The sequence below is a fragment of the Neomonachus schauinslandi genome, chromosome 5 (assembly GCF_002201575.2).
Source record: "Neomonachus schauinslandi chromosome 5, ASM220157v2, whole genome shotgun sequence".
In the NCBI taxonomy this organism is placed as follows: Eukaryota; Metazoa; Chordata; class Mammalia; order Carnivora; family Phocidae; genus Neomonachus; species Neomonachus schauinslandi.
The window spans coordinates 91,603,050-91,629,102 of NC_058407.1; the positions used below are offsets into that span (position 1 = coordinate 91,603,050).

A 26,053-nucleotide genomic window follows, 5' to 3' on the forward strand; every position below is an offset into this window, starting at 1 on the left:
AGTGGAGGGAGAGACAAACCAGGATACGTCGGTGGAGATGCCACAATCAGGTGTCTCTAGGGGCGGGGGCTACAGAGATTTTGAACCGTGTCTATGCAGTACGTACTGGAGGTAGACCCTAGGGCGGAGAGCCAAAAAAGCTCGAGGGGAATCCAGAGGCTTGGAAGTTTGGCGCCCAGGTACTGGAGAGCCGAAACCGGGGTGGATGGGGGGGTGGGGGGGGGGGCGGGTTGTAAAAAGTTCTCCACCGCAGCGGCCTAAATCCCATACGCGGGAGAAACTGTGTCCAGGCCCCAGGCAGTAGTCCGACTCCGCAGAGGAGGAGGGGCCGGCGGAGGCGGGGCGTAACCGCTCCTCCGCCCCGCCCGCCGAGCCCCGTCCGCCCCGCCCCGCCCCGCCCCGCCCCGCCGACCTCCGAGGGCCTCTCCGCGGGGCGGAGTCCGAGGCGCCGGTCAGCCGACCCGGGCCCGTTTGCCCCAGCCGCCCTTGCAGCCCCGAGTCCGCAGGTGCGTCCGGAGGGCCGCAGCCGCACCATGCTGGGCGTGATCAAGAACTCGCTGTTCGGGAGCGTAGAGACGTGGCCTTGGCAGGTCCTGAGCAAAGGGGGCAAGGTAGGCCCGCAGGGCTGCCGAGGACCTGAAGCGGGGCCGCCCCCCACGCACCGCACCCTGACCGGGGCTGGAGCGGGTTCTGACGGGCAGGTGGGACAGCGGTGTGCCCCACAATGTGCGTTTTGGCTTCTGCGGGAGGCACGGCCTTCCAGTGCCCAGCACGTGAACTGGGAAGGAGGAAGTAAAAGGGAAGTACGGAGCAGCGGGCTGAGGGCTCTGCTGGGAGGAGGGGGGACAAAGAGGAGAGATCGTTTTAAGAGAGGAGTCCCGGCGTGGCGCCAGAACAGCGCCTGTTGAATGCATTAGTTCTTTTAAACATCCTAAGCATACCGAGCATTTGCTGAGAGGCCTTTGGGTGCAAAAAGACCGAAAACGTGCTTGTCCTCAAGAAATTCCCAACTACTGGAGAAATGAGTATAAAAGAACAAGATCTGTGCTCCACAGAAGTAAACGTGCAAGGGAGGGAGCATAGGGGACGGACCGATCCATTCTGCCAGGGGCTGATGAGGGGGACTTCCCGGAGGAAGTGTCTTTAGCTGGGTCTCTGGGATGTTAGGAGGGCGCAGAAAAGGGAAGAGCATGCGCAAAGGCCCAGAGCCGTAAAATGGTATGCTGGCCAGTGGAACTCCCAGAGTTGGGTTCTAGAATACAGGATGGGTGAAGAGGGCATAACTGCTCTATCCCCCCAAATTGACATCAGTGCTAACAGAAGCAAATTGGACTGCCCCCTGAAAACAAAGAGTCTGCCACTAGATTATAGTCTCCTTGCAAGCAGGTACTTTGTGCCCTTTGTATACTCAGCTCCCCGCTCAGCACCTCATAGGCTAAAGGACTGTGTTGTCTGGGGGCCAAGTTCTGGTACTTAGTGCGCTGATGGTCACACAAAAGCCCTCAACCAGACTCTAGTCTGGACTCTTCACGCAGCTATAACCAGAGGCTGGTCACTTCATCTGTCTGTCTCTGAGTTCCCTCAGCTGCACTTAGAATGACCAAGTTGAGCCCAGATCAGGGGCGACATATTCAGATGCCTACAAGCTTCCAGGCAGGCCATGGAAATGAGTGAAGCTGGCAGTGTTAGACTCTAAGGCAAGGTCCCCACCTTGCCCTGAGGCAAAGCCGAAGGAGAACTCAGGGCCCCCTCTACAAAGGGCAGTCATGTTGCTATGCAGGGATATAAACCAGGGTTGCCAGATTTTTAAGGAAAACCAGAAATCCAGATTCTTCCTGTGAACTCTCCCAAGTTAAAAGTAATGAATTCAACAAGTAATTATTTGTTGAGTGCCATCTGCATACCGGTCACTCTTACAGGCAGTGGGGATAAAGCAAGGGACAAAACCAACAAAACTCCTGTCTTCATGGAGCTTATGCTTTAGTGGCTAATGCACAAGTAAACAGGTCAAATACATTGTTATCAGATGGTGATCAAAGCTGTGAAGAAAAACAAGCGGGGAAGGCAGGAAGGAATAGGGAATTTGAGGAATGAGGCTGTGGTTTTGAGTAGGGCAAATCATGTCAGTTTTACCTGGTGGCAACTGCCTACCAGTGTTCGTAAACTGCCGGCCACGGGAATCTGTCTGTGGTGAGACTGGGCCTGCGCGAGGTGTGCACGCCAGTCTGTGGACTCGGCCCAGGAATGTCTAGGATGCTTGTTGGCCCTAACGCTTAAAGAATCCCCATGTTACCAACAGCTCCCAGAGAGCTCTCCTTTCTGTAGTGGAATCCAGCTCCCTCGGTCTTTTTGGGTTAACAGACAATTGCCAATGCAGGGTCTGGGCTGTTCTGCGACCTGTCTGTCCTCAGATCTCCTCCCTCGCCCATTCCTGGGTCTCAGTCTGGAGTCTGGAGTGGAGGCTGATTCCAGTTGCCTACTTCCCAGGCTCTGATGTCAGACAACTCGCAGCGAGGTTCACCCAGAGGGAGGCACTCGTGGGAGCAGGACGGGAAGAAGGTGTTTCTCCCTCTCTTTCTCCGAACTATCAGGTCTCTGGCACCAAGAGCTTCTCTGTAGCTCCAGCTCGTTCTAGACAGGCCACCATGGTTCTAGCGTCCAGCAAGTGATCCAGGTATCTGAGCGCAGGTAACAGAGAATCCTCCCTCTACGTCTCCTAGGGTACTCACCAACCTCTGGGTTGCTTCCCTGTTCCCTGTTGGGCATCTCAGCTCTTCTGTTATCTATGAAATAAGTTTCTTGGAATGAGGTGCCTCAGTTCTCTGCCTCTAGCAGTTTCTGTTTCCCTTTAGACCCTTAGTGATAACAGTGTCACCTGCCACTGATTTGGTGCCTCCAGGGATAAATACAATTCCCTGATAAGCATCTTCCCTCAACATTTGATGGGAATATGGCGCCATATGAGATATTGCTACCAGGCTGACACAGATCTTTTAACCTGAATGATCTCAGTTTCTGCAGCTGTAGAATGGGTATAAAAATCTTTCTCATCTACTCCCAGACTAATTATAAATATTAAATTTTTAAAAAACATGAAACTGCTTGGTAAAGTCATGCACCCTACAAATGTAGTAGTATCATTATGTCAGAACTCAGCTCTGCTCTTGCTAGCTGTGTGGTCACAGGCAACTTACTTAACCTCTCTGAAGCCGATCACGAGAGGAAATAATAATTTGTGTCTTCTAAGAATGTTTGGAAGTTTAAATGAGATAACCAGTTATAAGTTGTTCAACAAAATACCTAGCACTTGGTTGGGTATGGTAACCACTAGCTTCCCCTTAGTTTCACAGGTAATTTTGGGTAAGCCACTCAACCTCCTAACCACTTTGAACCCTGAAATTCCTCAACTATAATATGAGAATGACAGTGCCTATATGACAATTACTTAACTATTCAAAGATAGTTATATGCCTTTTTAAAAAAATATACAAATTCAGGGGGATATTATTTTGAAGACAGACTCTCCCTGAAATTATCTCTCTTGCCCCGGATAGCGTCTGGGTCAGGAACTGTTGCCCACTTTCTTGGGCCAAGACAGATGGCAGACAGTGGGCCCCGTGTAGCTCAGGTTCGGGCTCACCAGATGTTCAGGACTGATTGTGGTGGGGAGGTCCATGCTGCTGCGGAACTTATCAGGCACCTTCCACATTGCTTCGGGAAGGAGGGGGACACACTGCGCTCTGTGTTGGATTAGGTGGGTCTTGTGAATGCTCAGAGCAGAACTGATATGAATAACTGACATCTTAACGGGATTTTTTTCCAACCTGTGCACGTTGTTAGGACGGGTTAGGACCCGACAGCCCAGGTTTGAATCCTGGCTCTACCACTTGCCCACTGTAACTCGGGCAGGTTACTTAACCCCTTGTGCTCCAGTTTCACCTGAAAATAAAGATTAAAACACTCACTTCTTCACAGGATCGTTGGAGGGATTGCATGAACACATCCATGCAAAATATTTAGAATAATACCTGACACATAGAAAGTACTGAGTTAGGTTGGCTATTATTATTATTATTAATTTTCTTAGAATGAAAAAGCTGGCTTCCAGAATCAACATGGATACCCACCCCAGCAGGTGGCAAAGAAAAAAACTGACCTTGTAGACGACCTTGCAAATCCCATAGCAAGAGGCACTGTTGCAAGATCCCTGTCTGGGATTTGAATTTGACCAGGGTTCCCAGGGAATGTTGAAAATTGGTGTTTGCGGCCATGGGCCAAATCCTCATCTGATTGGAAGCATAAGCTAGCTGGATCTGGGACAAAGGTGGGCTATTATGTTCCATGTGACAAGGACACACACTAAAGACACTAAATTTGAAGAATCAAATGTGTTAGCTGTGCTAACTTAGGTGCTTTTTTTTCCCTGCGGAAATAGAACTCTATTTAAATTCTGCTCCCTAAAGGACTAGAGTAGTTTTGTAATATCCATTTCTCAAACCTAAATCTTCACAGTAATCCAGTGGTTCAAATGAGAGTTTATGGGCGTAGATGCTATCAAATCAGATGGGACCTGCTGTAGTACCACCTTAAGACATTGTGAGTTTGCTTTCTTCCAGCATAGATACAGTTAGACTATTGCTCATCTGTCTACCCAGCCATGTCTATTGTATTCCTTGTTCTTAGAGTAAAACCGGGTTTTACTCCACAGCCTCCTTTCCCACAAATACTCCTAATACCTACCATATGCAAGACGTGGTGCTAGATGCTAAGAGATACAGTGGTAAACACAGACAGCCCCCGACCCCATGGGGCTTATGGTTGCAGATGGAGGTTAAGCACATTATTATTCAGTTATAATTACAATAACTCCTGTTGTGAAAGTCCAAGGGGCTATAAAAAATATCATGGGAACTTGTTTTTTGTTGTTGTTTTTTATTATTTTATTTATTTATTTATTTGACAGAGAGAGACACAGCGAGAGAGGGAACACAAGCAGGGGGAGTGGGAGAGGGAGAAGCAGGCTCCCCGCTGAGCAGGGAGCCGGACGCGGGGGCTCTGGGATCATGACCTGAGCTGAAGGTAGACGCCTAACAACTGAGCCACCCAGGCACTCATGGGAACTTGTTTTAAATGAGGATCCTCTTTGAGGATGTGACTTTTAGGTTGGGACTTTTGGGATAAGTAGGGGTCCATCAGGCAGGGACAGGAAAGAGGTACTCCAGGCAGAAGAAGAGGCAGGTACAGAGGCCCTGAGGCAGGAATGACCATGGCATTGAAGGAAATAGCAGAAGGCCAGTGAGGAAGTGCTCTGGGTGTGGCTGGCAAGGTAGGTAGAAGCTAGCTGGTGCCTGGACCATCTGGGAGAGGTTAAGAACTTGGTGAACGAGTGCTTTCAGGTAGGACATTCATTAACATGTCAAGTGATACAGAATGCTCTGTGTATGTTCCCTGGGCAATCTCAATTTCGTTCACAGCTTTAGTTACCCCTTTTGCTGATGACTCCCAAATTTATCTCCCCATGTCAGTCTCCTGCTGAGCTCCAGGCCCACATACCCAGCTGCGCAATGAATAGTTTGCTCATCTGTAACAGGAGGCAGATGAACTGATAGATATGAAGGGGCCCTTCTAGCCTTAGTGTTCTCTGCCTTTGGAGTTCATAGGAAGGAGGGATCACTCAAGAAGAGGAGGTGGAGTTGAGCCTTACAGACTGGCAGAATTATGGGGCGCCTGGGTGGCCCAGTCTGTTAAGTGTCTGCCTTTGGTTCAGGTCATGACCCCAGGGTCCTGGGATTGAGCCCCGCATCGCATCCGCATCACATCAGGCTCCCTGCTCAGCAGGGGGTCTGCTTCTCCCTCTCCGTCTGCCCCTCCCCTCTGCTCATGCTCTCTCTTGCTTGCTCTTTTTCAAATAAATCAGTAAAATCTTTTAAAAAAAGATTGGTAGAATTATCATGGGGGCCTTGGCTCTCTGAATCAAACTGGATTCCTTTCTTGGCAGCCTTTCTTTCCTTGCTGTGGACCCTCTGTCTAGGGAAGAGGCTGAGAGCACAGATCACCTATACCATCCCCAGAACTCCTTTCTGCACCAGGACCCCTCCCACTCAAAGTCCCACATTTGGATCACAAAGTCTGTTGAACTAATTTGGGGTAGATGAAACTGACTTGCACTCAGCTCACTTGCCGGGGAACAATGGTTACAAAATCCTCCCTGTGGCAGCCTAGGAGTTCTTCAGGGGTCTGGCCCCAGCCAGAATCTCCAGCCCCTCTCTCCCCAGCCTTTGCTCTAGGCCCAGTGAAGCACTTGTATTCTTTACCTGCAGAATATTGTTCTTCCCCTTTGCTCTTGTACATCTATGGTGCCCGCTACCTGAAATCACCCTCCCTGAACTATCAGAACATTTACTACATCATACGATAATTTCATAATCTTTTCACCACCCCACTAGACTCCCCTCCAAATCCATAGCACCTGTCAGAGGTTTTCAATAATATTTCCTCAATAAATCCATGCATCAGTGACTGAATGTCCAGTTGGATGATCTACAAGCACCTCAAGGTCAGCCTGACCTAGCCAAGCACATCAACACACACCCTGCCCCCCAGAATAACTGAAGTAGGCCTCTTCTGTGTTCCCATGCTGCCCTGCCTCTCCTCTTAAATATATCAGCAGATTATACCCCGGTTTCCTGGCTACTTCTATTAGACCACACCCCTCCTGATGTCAGAGACTGTGTCTTTCATCAGTATCTTAGCACCTGGTACAGTGCTCAGCACATAGTAGAAACTGCATTGTTGGTGGTTGAATGAATAAGAGAAGGAAAGAAAGAATGAAGGAAAGAGCCAACCAGCTCTTTTCTCCAGTGAGAGCTTGTCATTGGTTTCTCCATCTGTGAGAGAATAAGCCGCATTCAATGACTTTAGATGCCCCTCTTCAGACTTGGACACAGGCATACAAATGTCTGTCAGAAAGAACTAACTCAGGAGCTAAAGGAAGATACTGAAAAGTGCTCGCATCATCCCCCATTTAGTACAGAGTCCTGTAGTTAGCTTTAGACTAGGGTTTGGAGCCTGGAATTCTGGTTCCAGTGTGATCACTTAGTAGCTGTGTGTTCGTGGGCAACTCAGTCCCTCTGGTTCTTCATTTCCTCTTTGGGAAAATCAGTTTGATTGGATGAACTTTAAAACCGTTTTCAGGCTGCAGTTCTGTGAGTCACAGAGTAGCGTTTCTGGAATTTTAAACATAAGTGGCAAGACTCAATGGGACCTCAAATGAAGGGTGAATCTAGTCTCTGCTGTGACAGAGCCAGAAAGAGCAAAACACTCCAAGTTCATACAACATGGTTTGCTACTGAAGGCCCTTTGGAAATGTGACACTTTCCAAGGGGAGGACCTCACAGCCATCCTCGGAATTAGTAGCCACAGTGGATTTGATTTGTAGCCTCTTACTCCTAGTCTGGTGCAATTTCCCCTGCCCCAAGTGAAGGGAAGTGGATGAAACTGGCATTCAGAAACGTTTCAGATTTCCCGGGGCCCTTTCTCACTATTCTCCTTTCATTTTGCATTACCAAAAAACAATAGGTATTTTTTTTCATTCTAAACATAGAATTATAATGTAAATGTACTTTTTCAGACTATACAGGCCTCGTAGCCCCACAGTCCTACCCACCTCCAGAGAGTCATTCTGTCCCCTTGGGGTTTGAAAAGTTTCAATCTAGGATGTCACAGGAAGGCCTATTTGCCCAGCCAGGGTGGGCCAAGTCCTCTCTCATGTGTCTGTTTTTCATAATCATTGGTAAGAGAGGCAGCTCCTTAATCAATAAATAAGCACCCATTGAGCATCTAATTCATGATGCTCCGTGGCATAGTTTTTGTCCGCAAAGACTTTATAGCAGATTTTTCAAACTGCACCAGTGTTCCGTTACCAGATAGCAAAATCAATATAGAGTACGTCTTTCTTCTTTTAGTAGAATAGAATAAAATTCACTTGAGTAGAGTAGAAGTCAACAGGAAAGAAAGAAAAGGTTAGTATCAGAAAGCCTCCCCTCCATAAGGGTAAAGTATTATTTGGTGAAACTTTGTTTCAATCACGTGTATGTTCTTGATAGGGCATGATGTAAAAATGCATTTCTTGTTTTGGAGCGTGATTCTTTTTCAAGTTTGAAAAACACCGGCTTATAGCATATGTTCAAGGAATACGAAATTATATCATATGAGATATCAAAGGACAAGGAAGAAGAGAGGGGATGGAGGAGGAGGGCTGCGTGGGTCCATAAGGCAAGGGATAATGACCTAAGGACAGAGACTCCCAGGGAGAGTGGTCATGACAGGCGGGGGGGGGGGGGGGGGGGCCCGGCGGGGGGGGAGGGGTGTGGGGGGGAGGGGCACGGGAGCTGAGCGTTCAGGGGGAGTGGGGGGTATGATTTAGCGAGATGAGTTGGAATGAGGAGTCAAGTCTGGGAGTACAAGTGAAGAGAACAACTCTGATTCTTTTTTTTTAATTTTGTGAAAATTGCCATGGAGGTCTTTTATTTTTATTTTTTTAATTTAAAGTCAATTAATTAACATATAGTATATTCTTAGTTTCAGAGGTAGAGTTTAGTCATTCATCAGTTGCATATAACACCCAGTGCTCATTACATCACGTGCCCTCCTTAATGCCCGTCACACAGTTACCCCATCCCCCTACCCCTCTCCTCCAGCAACCCTCAGTTTGTTTTCTATAGTTAAGAGTCTCTTCTGGTTTGTCTCACTCTGATTGATTCTTCTTGACCTGCGGCCCTGCTTCTAGAATGAGGCTAATCCTGGGGCCTTTGAGTTTGTGGCATTGTTGTTGGATCTCTTTCTTTCCTCCTTTCCAATTTTCTTCTTCTCATTTTCCTGGCTCTCCTGTCATTCAGATGTTGGATCTCCTGGCTTGATCCTCTGATCTCCTTTTCTGTTTTCTACATCCTTCCTTTTTACTTGACTTCCTAGAAGATTTCCTTCAGCTTTATCTTCTGACTTCTCCCCTGAATTTTTCATTTCTGTTGTATTTTTAATTTCTAAGAGCTCTTTGATCTCTGAACCTTCTATTTTTCTAGCATTCTGGCGATGTTCTGAGTGGCTTGGGATGCAATATTTTCTCTTATCTCTCTGAGCATATTGATGATTTGAAGTTTTTTCTGCTGACTCCACATTTGTAAGAAATCCCAGAATCTTCTTCTCATGGCGCTTCATACTCCTACTGTCTCTTCTACCCTGTCACCATGCCCAGGTTCGTTATGGAAAAGTTCTTTAGCAGTTCTTATGACTGGGTCATTACCGCTTATTCTAGAGTAATCACAGGTTGCCACTTTTAATCTCTTAAGCATGTATATTCTGTTTCTAGGAAGATGTCTCCTATGAGGAACGGACCTGTGAGGGTGGGCGGTTTGCCACAGTGGAAGTGACAGACAAGCCTGTGGATGAGGGTCTACGGGAGGCAATGCCCAAAGTCATGAAGTACGTGGGAGGCACCAATGACAAGGGTGAGTATCCCCGAGGGGTGTGGCTCCGGTCTCAGAGGCAAGCTTGCTAGGTCTCATGTCATCAGGGGAAAATACAAGGAGGGGCCACAGAGCACCTGTCACCACCTGCTTCAGTAGCATGTGAACTTGGGCTGTGTGCACAAGGACACTCTAGGGGGACCACACTGACTTCATCCCAGCCTACCCCTCGGTGTGTGGTATCCCTGCTCCATATCACGGACGCATGCTTCTCTCCCAGGCGTGAACATACACTCTGGGGGTTTTAACCCTATAGTGCTTAGAGTATCTTTGGATTGGTTGACTGACTGAAGAAAGCCAAGTCACAGCACCAGGCTAGCTTCAGACTTGAGACCTCTGCCTCCAGGCTGAACATCTCTGCCCCGTCCCCCGGTAGCTCAGAACCTGCAGAGCGCTGAGGCTCAGTGACTGATGAGTATGGTGGGTCCTCGCCTCTATCCTGGCAAATGGAGGGTCTGAGAATTTTTAGGCTGTCCCACTCTTAGACATGGCAGTCTGTGCTGGCTGTGCCCCCATTTTTCAAATGATGGGCCCGAAGTTTCAGTGTGCCTGTCAGTATGTAGACCATATTTAAATATGAATTTAACTCTAAAGCTCTCTAATTTGGACTGCTCTTTAGATTCAGTGCAAACCCAAAATGGGTCAGAAAATGAGGTGAAAAAAGAGATGTGATGTTTAATTTGTAGGATATTTCTCAAGCTGATAATTTAGAAAGTCAGAAACTGGTATTAACCTCAGTTACATTTAGTAGCACCAAAGTAATCAGGCTTTGGATGATAAGGCAACTAGTACGAGGTCAGGAAGAAATCTTTTCCTTCTTAATACTGTTGCAACTTTTTTTTAGAAGAATATATGTATAAAAATGATAAAACTCGGGGTGCCTGGGTGGCTCAGTCAATTGAGCATCCAACTCTTGATTTCACCTCAGGTTGTAATTTCAGGGTATTGAGATCAAGCCCCAAGTCGGGCTCCATGCGCAGCACAGTCTACTTCGGATTCTCTCTCTCCCTCCCTCTCCCTCTCCTTCTCCCCCTCCCCCCCAATAAATAAATAAATCTTTAAAAAAATCTTTTTAAATGATTAAACCTTAAAGAAAATCTTGAAAATAACAAAACAGCACCCCTGATCCATCTTTTTAAATACAATCCTTGTTGCCTTCTGACTGTATTTCTTTAGGGCTTTTTAATAGGCCTTTAAAATTTAATCATAGTGTTTGTGCAATTGTACATCCTTCTGTTACTTATAGTTACTTATAGCTATTTTCCACTATTGCTAAATAGTCTTCTGAAGCGTAATTATTGATAGCTACACTATATTGCACGATGTATAATGTGTCTAATTTACTTAGACATATTCCTGTTTTGAACATTTATATGGCTCCCAATTTCTCACAGTTTACAAATTTTGCTACAATGAATATCCTATTACCTAGAGCGTTTCCCATATTTTGGATTACTTCCTTAAAATTTATATTTAAATAGTAATTAGAGGGGCACCTGGGTGGCTCAGTCATTAAGCATCTGCCTTCGGCTCAGGTCATGATCCCGGGGTCCTGGGATCGAGCCCCGCATCGGGCTCCCTGCTCAGCGGAGAGCCTGCTTCCCCCTCTCCCACTCCCCCTGCTTGTGTTCCCTCTCTCGCTGTCTCTCTCTGTCAAATAAATAAATAAAATTTTTAAAGATTTTTAAAAAATTAATTAGATACTGAAATATTTACAGTCTTGTTATATATTACCAAGTAATTTTTTCCAAACGAGTTGAGTCACTACAGTTCTATTTCCAATATATACAAATAAGAGGTGTTTCATATGTATCTGACTATACATTTTTAACACCTACAAGGTTTGTTATCAATTTCAAGAACAAAACATACTGTCTTGGAGGAAGAATGAGACTAGCAGATTTTCCACAGTCCTGAGCAAGTTCTGTCTGTAATACCCCCTCACTCTGTGGGTTTTTCTGTTTTCAGGAATCGGAATGGGGATGACCGTTCCTATTTCCTTTGCTGTGTTTCCCAGTGATGACGGCTCCCTACAGAAGAAATTAAAAGTCTGGTTCCGGATTCCAAACCAGTTTCAGAGCAACCCGCCAGTTCCCACGGATGACAGCGTTAAGATAGAGGAGAGAGAAAGCATCACTGTTTATTCCCTGTAAGGAGATGATTCTTTAGGCATCCAAGGGTAACACCTGATCTCCATAACCATTTCTTGACCATCTGCAGTGAGCATTTGCATTACATTTATATTTTATTCCAGTTTTATTGAGATCTAATTAACCTATAGCATTGTATTGACTTACGGTGTACAACATATAATGCTTTGATATATATAAATATTATGAAATGATCACCACAATAAGTTTAGTTAACATCCATCATAGTTACCATGTCTTTTTCTTGAGATGAGAACTTTAAAGATCTGCTTTCTTAATAACTTCCAAATATACATGACAGCATTGTTAACCATAGTCACCTTGCTTTGCATTACATTCCCAGGACTAATTTATCTTATAGCTGGAAATCTGTACCTTTTGCCCACCTTCACCCATTTCTCCCACTCCCCGCCCACATCCCATCTCTGGCAACCACCAATCTCTTCTCTGTATCAATGAGTTCAGTTTTGTTTTTGTTTTTTTTTTGAATTCTACATATAAGTGAGATCATAGAGTATTTTCCTTTCTCTGTCGGGGTTATTTCACTTAGCATAATGTCCTTAAGGTCATGCATGTTGTCACAAATGGCAGATTTTCTTTCTTTTTTTATGGCTGCCTAATATTGCTTCATATATCACATTTTTATCCATTCATCTCTTGATGGACCCTGAGGTTGTTTCCGTATCTTGGCTATTGTGAATAATGCTGCAGTGAACATGGGAGTGCAGATAGCTCTTCAAGATAGTGATTTCATCCCTTTAAAAAATTTTTTTTAAAAAAGAAGATAATGATTTCAATACCCTTGGATATATACCCGGAAATGGAACTGCTGGATCATAGGGTAGTTCTACTTTTAATTTTTTGACGAACCTCCATACTGTTTTCCGCAGTGGCTGCCCCACTTCCCATTCCCACCCACAGTACACAAGGGTTCCCTTTGCTCCATAGCCTTGCTAATACTTATTTCTTCTCTTTTTGATACTAGCCATTCTAATGGGTGTGAAGTGGTATCTCACTGGGGCTTTGATATGCATTTCACTAATGATGAGTGATCTTCAGCATCTTTTCATATACCTACTGGCCATGTGTATGTCTTCTTTGGAAAAATGTCTATTCAGATCCTCTGCCCATTTTTTAATCAGAATGTTTGGCTTTTTTGCTATTGAGTTGTAGGAGTTTTTTATATATTTTGGCTTTTAATTCCTTATCAGATGTGTGATTTGCAAATATTTTCTCCCATTGAGTAGGATGCCTTTTCATTCACTCTCCCATTGAGTAGGATGGTTTCCTTTGCTGTGCAGAAACTTTGTAGTTTGATGTAGTCCCATTTGTTTATTTTTGCTTTTGTCGCCAAATACAAAAGATTATTGCCACGACTGATGCCAAGAAGCTTACTCCTTATGTTTTCTTCTAGGAATCTTATGGTTTCAGGTCTTATGTTCAAGTCTTTAATCTATTTTGCATTGTTCTTTGTATATGGTGTAAGATAGAAGTCCAATTTCAATCTTTTGCCTGTTGCTGTACAATTTTCCAGACACTGTTTATTGAAGAGACTGTTCTTGGCTTCTTTGTTGTAAGTTGGTTGACCATACATGCATGAGTTTGTTTCTGAGCTCTCTATTCTGTTTCATTGACCTATATGTCTTTTTTATGCCAATGCCATACTGTCTTGATTACATTAACTTTGTAATACAGTTTGAAATCAGGAAATATGCTTCAGCTTTATTCTTTTTTTCTCAAGATTGCTTTGGCTATTTGGGGTCTTTTTTAGTTCCATATAAATGTTAGGGTTGGTTTTCTATTTCTGTGAAAAATTCCATTGGAATTTTGATGGAGATTGCATTGAATCTGTAGATTGCTTTTGGTAGTATGTCACAATTAATTAATTGTATTAATACAATTAATATTAACATTAATTAATAATTAATTGTTAACAATATTAATTCTTCCAATCCATGAGCATGGAATATCTTTTTCATTTATTTGTGTCTTCTTTAATCTTCTTCATTAATGTCTTACAGTTTTCAGTGTACAGATCTTTTGCCTCCTTGGTTAAATTTATTTCTAGGTATTTTATTCTTTTTGATACAAATAGGTTTATTTTCTTTATTTCTTTGTATTATTGATGAATTAAGTTAAATACTGAGTCCTGACAATTTCTCATTTCATTTTCTTCAGTTTACAGCACACAAACATTTGCATTATGTCTGAATAAATACTTTGCCAGTTGCCAAATTAATGTGGATAGAGTATCCCCACGGCTTAAGCTGAACATCTACATTAGCCACAGTAGGGTTCTGGGAGACTCAGGGAATATCTAAGTCAAGCTGTTGTTTGGGGTCATGAATACATAAATGAGTATATGAATATATATAGGACTTGGGGGCCCTCCTTTTTACCCCATGCTCTTCTTTTTTTTTTAAGCTCTTGGTATACAATATCTTCTTTTTTTTTTTATTCTTATGTGAATCCCCATACATTACATCATTAGTTTTAGATGAAGTGTTCCATGATTCATTGTCTGTGCATAACACCCAGTGCTCCATGCAGAAGGTGCCCTCCTCAGTACCCACCACCAGGCTAACCCATCCTCCCACCGCCCTCATGCTCTTCTTGAATGCCAAAAGGGCAGGGAGTATTTGCCAGAACTGGACTGCCCACCCCCTCAGTTGTTCATTGTCCACAGTCCTTTGAGCAGAGCACACAGGCATCCATCCTATTTTCATTCGTATCCTGTTTCCAGAGCCCCATTTGGGGTTGTGTTCCTTTTGACTATAGAGCATTAACAGGTGCAGATGGTTGCATGGTTTTATTCTTTGGGCCCCAACCTCCCTTCAGAAACCAAGTCTGTTGTAGAGAATCAGTGACTCCCCATTTGTTAAAACCCTACTTTGTGACAAGCACTGAACCATGTACAGTCACAGACCAGGATCTTTTCCAATATTAACTATAGGTGTGGATTTGGTTCTACTCTAGAACAACCTGAAGAAAAATAAATACACAAATAATCTTGTACTGGACAGTTTTTGTCCGCTCCCAGGGGCCTCCAAACCTACTTATTTGGCTGCCTTGCCCCAACACTGCTACCTGAGGGTGTAGTTTTCTCTGGAGCTAACACTAATGCTGGGAACGTGAGCTGGGCTGCTCTGGGCAGTCGTAGGCTGGGTGACGCACGCCCCCCAGAGGACAGTGAGTGTACTGCAGCCGGGCCGCTGGCCCTAGAACCTCCGGCTCCTCTACTCCGCTCATTCTTCACACCTCCCAGCCTTCACTACAGAGGCTGCAGGGAAAGCAAACTCTAGGTAAAGAGTATCTTTCCGAAGGGCAGGGACTAGGGTGGGGAAGCGAGGTGGCTGTAGTACAAAATTTAAGGAGGCACCCACTTTCACAATTGTCCAAGTGCAGGATTGGCACTGTGAGTGAGTGCCTCCTTAAATCTTGGGTGCCGTGTCTCCACTGTCTCACCCGCATTCCTTCTCCCTCTTCTCCACTCTCTTGCCCATGTGTCTTGGGAGGCAGCCTGGGGCACTCTAGTGAACAAGTCTATTTTAGTTTGAATCCCACTCAGCCTCTCTAAGACAGTTTCCCCATCTGTTAAGTGCCCATAGCAACCTACCTCACAGGACTTCTACTAAAGAGTATCTTTCAGTAGTTACTAAGATGCTTCTGTTTTTACAGATGACTTAATGTGTGTGACCTGTGGGAGGTTTCAGTAATTATTTTTTCCCTTCGCCCCTTTTGATTTCATAAGGAATGAGGTTGACGTGATTAAATCAGTTCACGTAAGCCTCCAAGTAGATGGGGCTGTTGTTTTAGCAAAGCCAGGGTAATGAGCAGGTCTGATGGTTTTCTTTGGCCCTTAACTTTTTAGTATGGAAATTCTCAAACTTATAAAAAGATAGAATAAGATAATGAGGGGCACCTGGGTGGCTCAGTCGTTAAGCGTCTGCCTTCGGCTCAGGTCGTGATCCCAGGGTCCTGGGATCGAGCCCCACATCGGGCTCCCTGCTCGGCGGGAAGCCTGCTTCTCCCTCTCCCACTCCCCCTGCTTGTGCTCGTTCTCTCTCTCTCTGACAAATGAAAAAAAAAAGAATAAGATAATGAAACCCTATGGAACCCATCACTCACCTTCAATAATAACTCAAGGCCAGATCTGTGTCGTGCATACCCTCACAACTGCCACCCAGCCCCTCCACTGGGTTATTCTGAGGCGAATTCCGGACATTATATTTTCCTCCATAAATACTTCAGTGTGACTACTAAAGAATTTTTAAAAATACAGTCCTAATGTCTTATTACTCCTAACATTTTTTCAGCATGTCATTAATGTTATAATAATAGAAACTGTCCAGTGTTCAGATTTCCCCCACTACTCTGATCATTTGTTTTTAAAGTTTGTTTGAACCTGGATCCAAATAAAATCCATCCATGGCAGTTGGCTGGTACACCTTTTAAGCTTTTACTAATCTGTGGCTTTTCTCTCTACCGCACCTTTCTATTTTTCAAGGCTGCTTATGGATCATTTGTCCTACTGTTTCCCATAGCCTGAATTTTGTAGACTGCCTTTCCGTGGCGTTTTAACATGTCCTCTGCCTCCGGCGTTGCCTGTAAGTTAGCAGTTAGAACCAAAGGCATGGGCAGTTTCAGGTTGGCGCCTTCGGCCAGGATGTTTCATAGGTGGTGGTGTGTACTACCATGGGGGGCTCATCCCGTTTGCTTGCCTCTGTTTTTGTGATGTCAGTAACTGTAGATCACCTTACCTAGATGCCTTGCTTCATCTGAGTTTGTAAAATGATCGTGTCCTCCATTTTTCCTTCACTTATTAGCTGGCATACTTTGATAAAGAGAAACCTCCTCTCGTCTGCTATTTGGTTTCCCTGAGATGGAGTCACAGAAAAAAAGGCAAGACACCTTCTCGTTAGCTTGTTGCCTTCTCTTGCCTGTTTTCAGAAGAATGATTTCATTCCTGAACATGCTCCGCAGGGAAGGTGGCGTTGGTCTCTGTTTTTCTGAGGATCAGTATAAACATACGAATTGAAACATAACTGATGTGTTTCAGTTCTTTGCAGTTGTTCTTACTGATGCTCACGTTGTCCTATCTTTGGCCAGTGGGAGCCTCTTCAAGGTGGTTTCCTAGTCCTTTTGACAAGACTCTAGTACTCTATGGTAGCTTCCTTGCTGTCTGGTGTGACAAGATGTTCCAAGCACATCTTGGCATTTCTTGCCCTAGAGCTGGAAATAGCCATTTCTCCGAGGAAGCCTAGTTCCTTACGGTGGGACAGGGTATCTCTTTAAAAGGTACTATTAAAGTCAGGTCTGTGGAAGTTTCCTATTAATTCTCTGAAACCTAAACAGATGAATGTGGTAAATACGCTGTCTAGCATGGCTCTGTGAATGTTTTTTTAACCCTAACCCATGGTCTTAAATTAGCATTGTTATTCCTCAACTAGCCACTTGGTGTCACTGCACAGTCAAATGTGCGTTTAAGAGTCCCTTACTGTGGAAGGCAGAGTGAATGAGGTAGTAGAAGGCAAAAGTACTATTTCAAATACACGTAAGTGTATTTGCATTAGATGGCAAAATTAATTCTCAAATGAAAGGCTCGCCTCCTTAATTCAGGCTTCCTTTTGTATGACCTCATGGAGAGATGTTCAAAAGGGATGATGCATTTATTAGTGGTATGTATTACCAGGCAATGGATAGAAGGCTAGGAAGGAATAACACTATCAGAATCTTCTTAGTAGTCACAAGAGGCAATAGAAGTATCCTCACAGTTGTATGAGTGGCCATATTCCAGGTCCCTCTGTGTTCCCTAAAGGCCACTTAGGTTACAGCTCAGCCTCCTGAGGGCAGGGCAGCACAGGGTTCAACAGAGACCAGTGGCAGGAGAGGGTGATGGTTTTAGTGAAATGTCTGGCCAAAAGGAAAGAGTTGGAAACAAGGAGTTTGTTGTTGGGGTGACCTGTGATCCAATCCCAGCACTCCTGCTCAACAGCCGTGGGACCTTTGGCGTGTCGCCGAGCCGCTCTGTGCCTCAGTTTTCCCAAGTACAAGATGGGGTAAGAGTACCTAACACCCAGGGTTGTCATGAGGAGAAAACAGGGTGTCCGTAGATGCCTACAATGTTGGACGTTAGGTAGACACTCGGTAAGTGTTAGCCTGTTTTCCTGTTCTTGACTTCACCTCCCTCTGAGAATCAGATAAAGTTTTACTAGAATTAACAACAAAAAAGTCAAGCAACGACAGATATACTTCAGTTCAAACCACAACTCTAATAATTATGAGTTTTATAGCTGGGCTTTCTGAGCTTCAGTTTTCTCATCTATAGAACAGAATGTATGACACACTGTTGTTAGGGTCCAGTGAAGTGTGTGTGTGATACAACTTTGTCAGCCACAGGGATCCTAAGGATGCCGCTGTTGTCCTTTCTAAATGCCCAGGCCCTAACCGAGGCCACTGGCAGCTTGGAACAGAACTTTGGAAAGAACTGCTAAGCCTCAAGGGTGTTCCGTATAGGAGAGCTATAGACCAGTGTTAGCCAAGTTCCTAGATAATTCCAGCGCCCATCTGTAATCACAGGAGGCTCTGGCCATGGGGGACATAATACAGTTTTGCCTCCTTGGTCTGCTCAATGCCTAAACTCTGTCATTTTGATTTCAAGGAGCCTCACCTGATCATTCTATCAAAAATAGCACCCCTTCCTTTTCTGTCCTCTTACCCTGCTTGATTTTTTCTTCACCTCACTTATTCTCATCTGCATTATATACCTATTTGTTCATGTGTTTACGATCGTCTCCCTCACTAGAATATTCTTGAGGGTAGGGCCTTGGGTTATCCTCTAGTAAGTGCTCAGTTAAAAGTTGGGGAGTAAGTAAGTGAGTGAAAGTCTTGGTCCTTGCCTTCCCTGCACTTCTCCTTTTCTTTTTTGCTCTCCTCCCTAAAGATCTTGGCCCCCGCCCATAGCTTCAGCTGTCACCCTACCATCCATAAATCTCCAACCTGACCATAAAAAAATTCTCAATTCTCAAAAAAAAAAAAAATCTCCAACCTGACCATCTCTCCCCCTCTCTTAAATGCCTTAGCATTCACCAGACTCAACATGATGACCAAGATGAGGCCATTTACACATTTATTCATTCATTCAAAAAAACATGTATTCATTGTTCACTTATTCGGTGCCAAGAATTATTTTCAGTGCTCAAAATAAAGCAGGGAACAAGCAAAATGTCCGCTCTTTGAAGCAGGAAAAACATCCTAGTGGGGAAAATAGATGAGAAACAAATATCTTTGGTATTTCAGGCCTGTGTTATTCATTTATTTTTTTAAAGATTTTATTTATTTAGGGGCACTTGGGTGGCTCAGTTGTTAAGCATCCACCTTCGGCTCAGGTCATGATCCCGGGGTCCTGGGATTGAGCCCCGCATCAGGGCTCGCTGCCTGGCAGGAAGCCTGCTTCTCCCTCTCCCACTCCCTCTGCTTGTGTTCCCTTTCTCACTGTGTCTCTCTGTCAAAAAAATAAATAAAATCTTTTAAAAAAAAATTTTATTTATTTTTTGTCAGAGAGCACAAGCGGGGCAAGCGGCAGACAGAGGGAGAAGCAGACTCCCCACTGAGCAGGGAGCCTGATGCGGGACTCGATCCCAGGAGTCAGACGCTTAACAACTGAGCCACCTAGGCGCCCCAGGCCTGTGCTACTTCAGAGATGAGAAGTGGTCTTTGCGGACTAAAATTATAGGGAAGCACATTTCTTTTTTTTTTTTTTTAAAGATTTTATTTATTTATTTGACAGAGACAGAGATAGCAAGAGCAGGAACACAAGCAGCGGGAGTGGGAGAGGGAGAAGCAGTGAGCCCGATGCGGGACTCGATCCCAGGACCCTGGGATCATGACCTGAGCCGAAGGCAGACGCTTAACGACTGAGCCACCCAGGCGCCCGGGAAGCACATTTCTTACTGAAAAGCCTTCTGGCATAAAGTATCTACCAGTAAGATGGACAGGTAACAAGGTGATGAACGCTTGCCTCGGAGGAATTCAAGTATCATCTGCCCAGACGAGCAGCAGTTACGCTGTGTAACGTGTGTGCTCAGTGGCAGGCTTGGTTCCATTTGGCATGTGTCTCTCGAGTACCTCTGACATTGAAGCCACCTCACTTCTGAGAGGCCTGCCGGTGACAAGATTCTGAATCTAAAACCTAGTTAATCACCATGTCCCCCCACAATGGGTCAGGTGTCCCCCAGTCCTGTACAAACAGGTTCTTGGAAGAGGCTTCAATCACCATTTCTGGGTGGATGAGCCTGAGTCAACATGGCTGGCGCTGCCATGTCTCCCAAGCACCAGCGCCCCCCGGCCCCCCGGGAGGTGTCTCCACCTAAGCCTCCCCACGGTCTCCCAAATCAATACGTCAGAAATGGAACTCAGCTGTCCTCCCCAGAACTATTGCTGTGTCCTCCTGATTCTTCGTGGTTCTTCCACCTCTGCCCCTTGCAAGGTGTCCTTTCATCACCACCAGCCCTAGAGCACGGGACCCATCCCACTCCCTCCCCCTGCCTCTCAACTCTGCCCATGGGCCTCGGGCACACATTAGGGTTGGGCACAAAGCCCAGGCTGGTAATAAAATGAGTCGGGGGTTGGGTAGACTTTGGGTTGGGTCCCCAAAAGTTTAGCTAAGCAGCGAAGCCTAGTAAAAATGCTTCATCGTGGCATCTAATCCACAACACACCCCACTCCGTGTCCACCTGATCTCAGGGCATGCCCCCCCAAACATGTCCACATGCAGCATCCACTTCCACTCGCCCAGATCCTCCTACAGCCCTTCTCCAGCTTCTCCTTGGTGGAAGCCATGTGAGGCCAGGCATTTTTGTCATATTGTTCATTGCTGACATCAAGACATCAAGAAGAGATGCTCAATAAACAACGGCTTAATATCAGGTCTTCTATAACGCCTTCCCTTCATGTTCTAAGTCAGAACCAATCACTCCCTATTCCCCACCCCCGGAACATTCCATCTGTACCTCCTACCTTCATTCTAGTGCTTCCTTCTGCCCTATATAATCTTTATGTGTGTCGTTGCCTGACCACTAGAGTTAGACCTCACAAGGGCACAAAGACGTCTTTGTCATCTTTACAGCTCTGTGGTGTCTAGCTTGTGTTTTGTGCCCCATCATGCCCAACTCAGTAAGCATGGTTCAGTCTGACTGAATGAAATGCCTTCTGGGGTGAAGCCTCTTTCCCGTTGACATGCAATTATCAGCTCCTAGTCTTACACTTCTTTTGCCTAGCACAGAGCTACATGCATAGCAGACCCTCCCCAAATTTGTGTTGACTTGTTGATTGTTAAAGGCTCAGACCATGCATTTCTCTGTCAACCCCACTGCATGCCTCAACCATTATGATTTCTTGCCTCCTGGGACCAAAGCCTCCATCTGTTAGCCTGCCTCATCCCCACCCCACAAACCTCTTCCAGACCTTTGTAGTCAGCTCCTTTTGTGTTTCTGGAATCCAGGGGGTGTGTGTGTCTTTCCTTGGTTCCCATAGTAACCAAAGTCTTTGTTCCAGTACTGAACTCTGACGTGGGGGGAGATAAAATACAGTGCCCTGGAGGAGAGCTTCTTTGAAGATGGAGACAGAGACTTGTTAATAGGCTTACAAAAATAATGTGTAGACTTCATGTTTATGTCCTTTGAGGAGCTCAAAGTGCTTTACGAGAATTCTTGAAGTCACACTCTAACATGCTTGTGAATGCGGAGACTGTGGGCATTGTGTTGCCCTCCACGTACAGCTTGGAAGCTGGGGGGGGGGGGGGGGGGGGGGGGGGGGGGGGGGAGGGAAGAGGGTGGCTTATCCCCGAACAAGCTGAGGAGCCAGCACTAGGCCTCTGCTGTGTATAGTAGGGTCATGTGCCTGGTAGGGTTTGGTTTTCTGGCTTGTTTGTGCAGTTCTGTGCTTGGGTGAGGGTGTGTTGGTTAGACCGGCCGTGAGGAGAACACATGGATCTGCTGTTTCCTAGCCCATTCGCTTTGCTTGTTTTCTAGTAGAATGTTCCATGATGAAGCAAGAGGGAAATTTTTATCTTCGTTATCAGCATCTCAGTCAGCCTGGGAATAAATATTTTGAAATTGTTTTTGTTTTGTTTGGGGAGGGTTTTTTTTAGTGAATTTAAGAATCTGCAGACGATGACATTCTCCATATCACTTGCTGGGTCTCTGTATTTCTCAGACAACTCCCTCTCCAGTGGCCCTTTCCAAGGCTACTTCTTCCACCCACCACCTGGGGACTAGGATTCTCAAGAGCAAACTGCTGACCCTCAGTCTGCTCACCATCTAGGCCTTGTCTCCCTCCTTACCATGATTATAGCCAGTACCTACTCACTGAAGACTCCCAGGATCTGTCACTAGACCCACCTCCTTCCCCAGTCAGGATCTCTGGCTCCAGTTCTTCCCAGGTCTGAGGAGGTTTGCACAGTGCCTGACACACACTTAGGTACACAATAGTTGTTGCATGAATGTATTCCACAGACGCACCTTCATATCAACATGGCCCCCACACCATAATAACAACCATCCCCACTCCTCCTTTTCTTCACCCTAGCATCCCTAGCAGCAGTTTCTATCCAGAGACTTCACTGGAAAGCCTGGAGAATCTCGACTCCCCCTCTCCCTGCCCTCCCCTCGCATCAGTCACCTCTCAAGTTTACCTTTGTCCAGAGGCCTTTGCCATCTCACACGTGGCCGTTCCTGGCCTCCAGCGAGTCCATCTCTTTCCCTCCACTGCCGCTAGAAGGATTTCTCCAAAACACAACCTGATCATGTCAGCCCCTTACTTTCAAAGCCTTCGTAAGTCCACCTTTGCATCTAAGATCAGGTTCAAAGTCGTTGGCATGGCATTCATGGCCCTTCCCAGTGTGGCTCCAGTTAATCCAGTTTCCCTGTCTGAATTCCCACCACTGTCCCCTTAGTGTGCTTCAGGTTTCATTATATGAGTGAGTGAATGTGGAGGCAGACAGTCTTAAGTGCAGTCATCTTGAGGTCTATCGATCCGAAGACCTAAAGACACTAACTTTTATTGTTTACCCCAGAATTGTTGATTTAGCCAAGGGATTGAACATGTGTCAGGTACTGTATTAGGTGCTCAGGCTACACCCCAGTGTACAAAAAGTGACAAAGATTCCTGCCTTCATGGGGCCTATATTCTACTGGGAAATTCAAACCATAAACAATGAACAAAATTAGTGAATTATATAGTATGTTAGAAGGTCATAAGTGCTGAGAAGAAAAGAAAAGAAAGAAAGAAAGAAAAAGAAAGGGGGAGGGAGGAAGGGGAAGAGAGTGAGAAAGAAAAGAAAGAGCAAGGAGAAAAAAGGAAAAAGAATGGGAAGGGGGAGTGGGGTTAAAGACTCAATAGGGTTTTGCAAGAAAGCCCAATCGAGAAGATGAGATTGTTCATCGAGCCAGCTCGTTACTAGGCTCTCTTCCTGGGTTCCTGATATTACTTGAGATCCCTGTCATGCCCCTCACCCCAGGAGGCAGGGAGCTGGATGGCTGTTCTGAGCAATTGCAAAGCAACAGTAACAGCTCCTGTTTGTTGTGGGCCTACTTGTAAGCCGGCACTGTGCTGAGCAGTCCGCCATCTTGTCTCCCTTCATCTTCACAATAGCCTTCGAAGATGGATATAATCAGCCCTATTTAACAGTGGAAGGACCTGAAGGTTAAAGAAGTTAAAGCATTTGCCCAAGACCATGAGCTAGAAAGGGGCCGAGGTAGGATTGAGCACACAACTAGCCCTTTTGCCACTGACTGATGAGTGAAGGTATTTGAGGACCACTCTTTCTTTGGACGTTTCTAAAACCCAGTAGCCTAAAGAGCCAATATGGCTCATTTTCAAGGATAATAATCGAGTGTCACAGCATGAGTGCGGGATGCAGGGGGCACTCAACACCTGCCCCTACGTTCAACATCTGATTCGTCTCAGGCAAGTGGTTCTCAACCTATAGACGTTCTTTGAAAGTAATTCCATTGTCTTGCTAGCTTTTATTGCCAGAACAGTCTTTATCCTTAATGTCCATCCTCGGTCTACTAATCCAGTTTCCTCTCATTCGAGCCTCAGTGAAGCTAGAGTTCAACTTTCCTCATCTGCCTTATGATCTTTCTTCAATATCCTTGACCCAAGCCTCTTCTATTCCAAATTGGTCTTGGCTGTGTCTGTGTACTGTAGTGATTGTCTAGATGTTGGAAGAACCAATCCCTTAAAGATGAAATCCTGGGTGTTTTTACATCAATAACCCTGTAAACAACATGCAGAATGCTCGTTGAGCATGACTAACCACTTATAAAAGAGCAAAGCATGACTCAGAGAACCCCACCAAAAATAATGCATTTCGCCTAATCTTGGCCTGGTGCAGATTCAGACTTTTGAGTCATAAAGCTCATTAGAAATGGGGACATATTTGACTCTAATAAAGATTTTAGTGCAACTCAGATTTAGAGTGGTATATTTAGGGTAGGCCACAGGATGAATTTTGAAGCGTAGGCAGATGACGTAAGGAGGGAAATAATCATCTTGAAAAGGCGAGCTTTATTCCTTCTCTGTCCCCACCTTCTGCCATTAAGAGAAAAGCCTGATTTAGGAAAGTCTTGTTACTTACTAGAAAAAGAAGGCTTTCATGATTTGTGCAGGAGAAGGGATTTATTAGAAGTGATTTCTTTATTTGGGGCATGCTTAAAGCTTGCCAAGGGGCCTCCCAAGACTTCCTCGGGTCCTTGCCTTTGGTCGCTCTGTGTTTTTAACAAAGCTGCTATGTGTCAGCGCTGTGATGTGCTCACTCATCAGAAAGGATCTGCTGGGGGAGAAGCATTCGCTGCAGCTCTAAGCTATAACTAAAGCCCCTGCATCTTCCTCCTTCCCCAGCTGGAGACAGAGGGGCCTAGAGGAGGAGATGCCAAGGCAGGAGAGAGCTAGAGAGAAGGGCGAAGGCATGGCCTAGGAGAAGGGCAGCCTACCGTCACTCGGGGACATTTCAGGAAAGAGAGGGAAGCTCACACTTAGTACTTGACTGCCGTGTTTCAGGCTCTGCATTAGAGTTTTTCACATCCATTATTGTATTTAATGCTCATCACAACCTTGGAGGAAAAAGATAGCATATCCCAGGTGCACAAACGAGGATCTGAGCCCCGGGGGGGGTCAAATCCACCCATCGAGGGAGTGGCAGATGTGCCATCTCACTGCTCCAGCATGCTTGTCATAGTGAGAGTAGCAAGTGACTTCTTTTTTTAAAGATTCCCTGCTCTCAATAAAATCTTAAAAAAAAAAAAAAAAGGCACCTGGGTGGCTCAGTCGGTTAAGCGTCTGCCTTCGGCTCAAGTCATGATCTCAGAGTCCTGGGATCGAGCCCCACATCAGGCTCCCTGCTCAGCAAGGAGCCTGCATCTCTGCTCTCCCTCTGCCTGTAACCCCTCCCCCTCTGTCAAATAAATAAATACAATCTTAAAAAAATAATAAAAATAAATAATAAATAATAAAAAAGATTCCCCCCTCTCTTGGAGATCACGTCTTCCCTTAACCAGCCCTGTACTCTCTTCTATCTCAGGCAGTTCGGTGGGTATGCGAAGGAAGCCGACTATGTAGTTCATGCCGCCCAGCTGCGTACCGCCCTGGAGGGCACGGCCACCTGCCGGAGTGACGTCTACTTCTGCACTGGCTATGACCCTCCCATGAAGCCCTACGGACGTCGCAATGAGGTCTGGCTGGTGAAAGCATGAGTAATTCGCTGCACTACAGCTTCCTGGATGTCTGTTTCTGTGTCCGCTTCCTGAGGGGAGAAGGAGGGAGCACAGCTTCCAACTGTGTCTCCAGCTTCACCAACTTCCCCTTCAAAGCCATGTACTGCCAATTTTATGAAATACGCATATTCCGTCTATGTTCTTTCTCTCCTGGTAGGAGCTCAGACAGCCAAGATAGACAGCATCCTTCAAACTGACTTGGAAAGTTCTGTGGTAGATCAGAAAAAAATCCAGCAACATTTTCCCAGCTATCTGGGTCACTCAAAACTGATCTTTAAAAATGATTGAACCTGGGGCGCCTGGGTGGCTCAGTTGGTTAAGCTCCTGCCTTCGGCTCAGGTCATGATCCTGGAGTCCCGGGATCGAGTCCCGCATTGGGCTCCCTGCTTAGCAGGGAGTCTGCTTCTCCCTCCGACCCTCCCCCTCTCCTGCTCTCTGTCTCTCATTCTCTCTCTCTCAAATAAATAAATCTAAAAAAAAAAAAAAATGATTGAACCTGTATTTTTGTGGTGGAGGAAAAAATGTGATTTGTGCATGGTCTTTCATCTGTGATTCTTGCAAGACCTTTGTCTGAAAAGAAACTGAAAATAAAGATCTTTGACTT

General features: G+C 45.5%; 1 protein-coding gene across 1 annotated transcript; it reads left to right on the forward strand.

Moving 5' to 3' along the window:
* The first annotated feature begins 381 nt into the window (after positions 1 to 381).
* On the forward strand, positions 382 to 25,788 carry HEBP1 (heme binding protein 1). Its single transcript, XM_021690599.2, has 4 exons — positions 382 to 611; positions 9,368 to 9,506; positions 11,493 to 11,673; positions 25,257 to 25,788. Exons 1-4 carry the CDS (start codon positions 534 to 536, stop codon positions 25,426 to 25,428), a joined length of 570 nt encoding a protein of 189 aa, XP_021546274.1. The 5' UTR covers positions 382 to 533; the 3' UTR covers positions 25,429 to 25,788.
* Positions 25,789 to 26,053: the final 265 nt, after the last annotated feature.